General features: G+C 40.2%; 1 protein-coding gene across 1 annotated transcript in view; it reads right to left on the bottom strand.

The window, feature by feature from the left end:
• Positions 1–2,986, bottom strand: part of LOC105552405 (chromosome unknown open reading frame, human C3orf33) — a 54,918-nt gene extending 51,932 nt beyond the window's left edge. The window contains exon 1 of the mRNA XM_011998070.1: positions 2,879–2,986. Coding sequence (XP_011853460.1) covers positions 2,879–2,986 — 108 coding nt within the window. The remainder of the gene's footprint in view (positions 1–2,878) is intronic.
• Between the last annotated feature and the right edge of the window lie 2,957 nt (positions 2,987–5,943).

Below are 5,943 nucleotides of genomic sequence, written 5' to 3'. Positions count from 1 at the left end.
ACAGTGCCTCAACCGCTTTTATGCAGGGTGATTCCACGATGCAGGCGATCTCTGAACGGCACTGCAGGGGTTGAAGTATTCCCGACCAAGCTAGTAGGGTGATTTTCAATCGGTGACTTTAATTCACCCTGCTCAGTGTGGTTTCCGCAGGTGCCACACAAGGAAGGAAATTGAAGTAATTCATTCCTTCCACCTGCTCCCAAACAAAAACATGCATTTTTTTTAACCAAATACGGCCTGTCCTTGAAACCTATGCATATTTCTTATATTCGAATTGTGCTTTAAAGTTTTAAGAGCTGCTCTGAAAGCCTAATATCACATGCTGTAAATGTTTGAGCTGTTATAAAACAATAGTAATATATTTTAAATAAAAAAAATTAGAAACAGAGCAGTGCAAATAATATGGTAACATTTGTGTAATAAAAATACATATTGAGGCCGGGTGTGGTGGCTTATGCCTGTAATACCAACACTTTGGGAGGCCGAAGCGGGCGAATTACTTGAGGTCAGGGGTTTGAGACCAGCCTGGCCAACATGGCGAAATTCCGTCTGTACTAAAAATACAAAAATTAGCCGAACGTGGTGGTACTCGCCTATAATCCCAGCTACTCAAGAGGCTGAGGCAAGAGAATCGCCTGAACCTGGGAAGCGGAGGTTGCAGTGAGCCAAGATTATGCCACTACACTCCAGCCTGGGTAACAGAGCGAGACTCCATATTAAATAAATAAATAAATACTAAATACTATACAAGAAACTAGTAACAGTGACTACCCCTGGGAGAGGGATTGCAGGTAGGAAAGGGCAAGAAGTTTCAAAGTCTGCCAACTCTAATAAACATTTTTCAGTGATAGAAATGTCCTGTAGCTTTCTGTGGCTATTGCCTTCATCAAATGTGGCTACTGAAATCAAGAAAATGAATTTTTAACTTTATTAATTTTAATTAATTTAGTCACATACGGCTAGTGGCTACCATATCGGAGAGTGCAATTATACTATTGGAATTTTTTTTCTTTATACAAATATTACCTTTAAAAGTCAAAACAGACTATATTGTATTCCTAACAATACATATTGTGAGTGGTGGCTTCAAGGAGTGTATTGTCTCTGTGTTATAGCCAATAGAAAGTAAATAACAACCAAGACTGGTGGCTCACGCCTGTAATCCCAACACTTTGGGAGGCCAAGAAGGATGAATCATGAGATCAGGAGATCGAGACCATCCTGGCTAACACGGTGAAACCCCATCTCTACTAAAAATACAAAAAATTATCCAGGCGTGGTGGCACGTGCTTGTAGTCCCAGCTACTCAGGAGGGTGAGGCAGGAGAATCGCTTGAACCCGGGAGGTAGAGGTTGCAGTGAACTGAGATCGCACCACTGCACTCCAGCCTGGACAACGGAGCAAGACTCTGTCAAAAAAAGAAAGAAGAAAGAAAAAAGGAAAGGAAAGTAAGAAAATAAATAACAATCATTGACACTTGGGTCTTGCTTGTTATGTGCTAGGTATTGTTCTAGGTGCTTTTCAGACATTAACTCCCTTCATCCTCCCAGCAACCTTATGAGGTAGGCACTATTATTAATCCCACTTTTACAGAGGAAGTATGCACAGAATGATTAAGGCAGTAGCTAAAGTCACCTAGCCAAGAAGTGACGAACTGGGATATTCTGCAGGCATTCAACTCAGCCATTTGACTCACTCTGTGCAATTAACTACAACACTGTGTCTTATACAGGCAATTGGCCAAATCACAAAAATACCTATAAATTTCCATCAAGGGGGGAACACAAATGATATTGGGGAAGATCCATCTACAAAGATACACTATTAATCCATAATCACTACTTCAAATAAAAATATCTGTGTGTTAATAGATTTGAAATAAATCTAGTTAATAAAAGGAAAAAATGTGTGGATTTCTTTACGGGCAATCATTTGCCTAACCTTTTGGTTTTCCAATGTCCCCTACCTCTTATCTCCTACCTGCTAGCATTCTCACTGTCCTAGTTGAAGATGGATTAGTCCATTCTCCCTACTTTCCATCCCAAAGTCTTTCTGAATATTTCAGATATCAGCCACCTGGACATCTCTAAGTCCTCTAAATGTCTTTAACTGTCCTTCCATAATGTTTCAGTGTCACCTCACTAAGCATTGATGTGAGAAATGTAGTGCCTGTTCCAGGACTTCTGCAGATTACTCAGAGACTTATGCTCCTAAGTTAGCTCCACCAAGGAACACTGTTCCTTTTCCTGCTGGTAATTTCTGAGAATTCACTGAATAAGATGATTACATGACCTCAACAGAGAGATACACATGAAAAGCCACACTTAGATTCACTGCCTCATCCCTTAATTTCCTACAATACCATGAACATATCTGTAATAGACTCTTACTGAACGTTTAAAATTAATGAGGTGGAATTATCATTTAAAAAATTGATTGGAGGGCCGGGCACGGTGGCTCACACCTGTAATCCGAGCACTTTGGTAGTCCGAGGCTGGCAGATCACATGAGGTCGGGAGTTCAAGACCAGCCTGACCAATATGGAGAAATCCCATCTCTACTAAAAAATACAAAAAAAAATTAGCCAAGCGTGGTGGCGCATGCCTGTAATCCCAGCTACTCAGGAGGCTGAGGCAGGATAATTGCTTGAACCCAGGAGGCGGAGGTTGCAGTGAGCGGAGATCACGCCATTGCATTCCAACCTGGGCAACAAGAGCGTAACTCCATCTCAAAAAAAAAAAAAAAATTCGATTGGATGCTAATATAAGTGTTCCCAGAGACCAAAGAAAATTGACTATTTCATGAGAATCTCACCCCAGTTTCTAGCCTTGGTTCCCAGTTTCAAAGTCAACCATTCTATTTTTCTTACACGGCATACCTCAGGAACAGATGAGGTCATAATTTCCTTGCTCTTCAAACTATTATCTCTTTTTATCCTCTTCAGGATTTCAGGAGTGATTGGGGCTGTGATGTTGTTGTTTCCCATAACTCCTTCTTATTCACGAAGATTTTACATCTGACTTCAAGACTTTATCTTCATCTCAATTCCTCTCATTATTCTGATCTCTTAGTTGTTTGACTGTCATGCCCAGTGACCTTCTCTTCCATCCCACTTCGGCCATCCACTTCTATAGTCACACCTTGGAACTTTTCTTCACCAGAAATTACCACATCCACAATTACAGTGCTAACACCTCACTCTCGAGACAACTTTCAGTTCTTCTGGCTCACTTGCAAAAATACCCCTTATAAATAATCCTGTGAGTTAACTGAGATGCCAGTCCACTGAACCACCATGATCTATTCATCACCTCCCTCTAGAATTCAGTTGCCATATTACCCAGCTTAGACTCAATAGTTTATCCTTACAATCACTCCCTTGAAAGTATTCTGACCTCCCATCTTCCTCTGCCTCTTTTGCACTTGCCTGGCAAAACCCCAACATGGGATTATACCCAACTTCCACCAGTTGGATTAACATGTGGTGAGATCTTCAGCTTTTTAAAAGAGAAACTGGAAATCTAGATTTTTATATGAAATCTCCCTGTTTTAAAACTAAAATTAAGGGTTGGCACCATACTGCACTAAGTATGGATATGCCTGAGGCAGAAACTACATACTTTTAGTTTATTACCTCTGCTTTAAAGGTACTCCATTGTTCGAGACCAGCCTGACCAACATGATGAAACCCCGTCTCTACTAAAAATACAAAATTATCAGGGCATGGTGGCAAACACCTGTAGTCCCAGCTACTCAGGAAGCTGAGGAAGGAGAATCACTTGAACCTGGGAGGCAGAGGTTGCAGTGAGCCAAGATGTGCCATTGTACTCCAGCCTGGGCAACAACAGTGAGACTCTGTCTCAAAAAAAAAAAAAAAAAAAAAAAAAAAAAAGCCAGGGCAGTACCCCATTGTTCTTCAAGTAAAATCAAAACTCCTCAGGTTCACACGCAAGGCCCTGCATAATCTAGACCCTGCCTGTCTCTCCAACTCATCTTTCCTACTCCCTACTTCATTCATTATGCCTCAAACATACGGACCTTTTCTCTGTTCTTCACAATGCTAGATTCACCCTTGTCTGAAAGCCTTTATACTCACTGCTCCCTCATCCTAAAATACCCTGATCCTTCTGCCATTACATTTCCCCACAGCCCCTCACCACCACCACCATCACCAAGTTGCCTCATTATCCTTCAGATCTCATTTTAAACATCATATCCACAAGAGGTGTTTTCTAGCACTCTCTCAAGTAAGTCTGCACCATCCATGACACAAATTTATAATTTTAGGATTGATATGCCTTTTTTCCCTCTTTCTCCCCCACTAGTCTATAGAACAGGGACTGTGTCCTTTTTACTATGTCTCTGTGTCTATGACTGAATACCTACTGTTGAGCATAGTTCCTGACACATAGGAGAGTCTAATTAAGTATTAGCCAAATGAAAGAGATACTTTTCAATTATCTAAACTGCAAAATGTCTACCATCCTCCCTTCTCTTCTAGGATAAGTCCATTTTTGTCCTCATCCTCTTTCATTCCATTCCCTTCCATTCTCTACAGCCATTAGGGAGAGCGGAGGTAGTAATTTGAATCCACACTAAGAATTAAAGAGTACCAGTAAAGGTAACTAAACAAATAAATATAAAATACAGTACAAATGTTTTTGTTTATAGTTCTTCCTTCTCCTATATGATCTAAAGGGCAACTAGAATAAAACCATAATCATAAAACTGGGTAGATGGGCTTATAATAAAGATATAATTTGAATGGCAATAATAGCTCAAAGGATTGGGGGAGGGAACAGTTATATTGGAGCAAAGTTTTTGTATCTATTAAAATTAAGTTGATATTAATCTGAACTAGACTGTTTTAAGATATTAATTGCAATCATTACAGTAACCACTAAGAAAATAACTCTCTGTAATTACTAGAGTAACCACTAAGGAAATAACTCACAAAATTGTCATCACTAGAGCAACCACTAAGAAAACAACTCACAAAACCACTAAGAAAAGGAAAAGAAGGCCGGGTGCAGTGGCTCATGCCTGTAATCCCAGCACTTTGGGAGGCAGGTGGATCATGAGGTCAGGAGTTCAAGACCAGCCTGGCCAAGATGGTGAAACCCCATCTCTACTAAAAATACAAAAATTAGCCAGGCCTGGTGGTGGGCGCCTGTAATCCCAGCTACTCGGGAGGATGAGGCAGAAAATTGCTTGACCCTGGGAGGCAGAGGTTGAAGTGAGCTGAGATCACGCCACTGCACTCCAGCTTGGGCAACAGAGTGAGACTCCATCTCAAAAAAAAAAAAAAAAAAAAAGGAAAAGAAATAAAAAGGTAATTCATTTGGCCCATTAGAAAATATCTTTTAACACAAAGGAAGGCAATAACCCACAAACACTGTCCGCCCTCGTCAGGGAGCAAAGGTTTATGATTCCTACGAATACTATCATTAACCTATCTTCAACTACTCTAATTTTGCCTCGCTGGGTATTTCTTATTCTCTTTTCTCTACTAACACATACATGGTATCTCTCCCATACAACCTTCTAAAACACTATTGTAAAAATTGATCATATGGATTGGAATAATTCCTGTCATATTCAACTAAATCAGAATCAAGAGACCAGGGGTAAAAAGCCCCAAGGCACAAAGCAGTTCCTCTAGGAACAGTCTGGCAGCCTCTCCTCAGCTTCTGAAACAGCATATTATAACCTTAAGACTAGTTTTACCTAATAGCTGCCAAAACAACCTGAGACTAAGTAATTTGCAGTTTTTGCCATTACTTTCAATGGCAATTACTTTTACCTACCGCCCTCACTCAACCATCAGAGCTTGCCAGCTCCCAAAGACTTCGCCAGCACCAATTAACTCTTTCAAAACATTTTATGTTACATTTCTCTTTCCCAATAAAACCTCAACATTTTCCTTTTTTTTTTTTTTTTTTT

The sequence above is a fragment of the Mandrillus leucophaeus genome, unplaced genomic scaffold (assembly GCF_000951045.1).
Source record: "Mandrillus leucophaeus isolate KB7577 unplaced genomic scaffold, Mleu.le_1.0 Scaffold554, whole genome shotgun sequence".
Classification (NCBI taxonomy): domain Eukaryota; kingdom Metazoa; phylum Chordata; class Mammalia; order Primates; family Cercopithecidae; genus Mandrillus; species Mandrillus leucophaeus.
The sequence above is the reverse complement of the archived record's forward strand: the minus strand, read 5'-3'. Positions and strand labels throughout refer to the sequence as shown.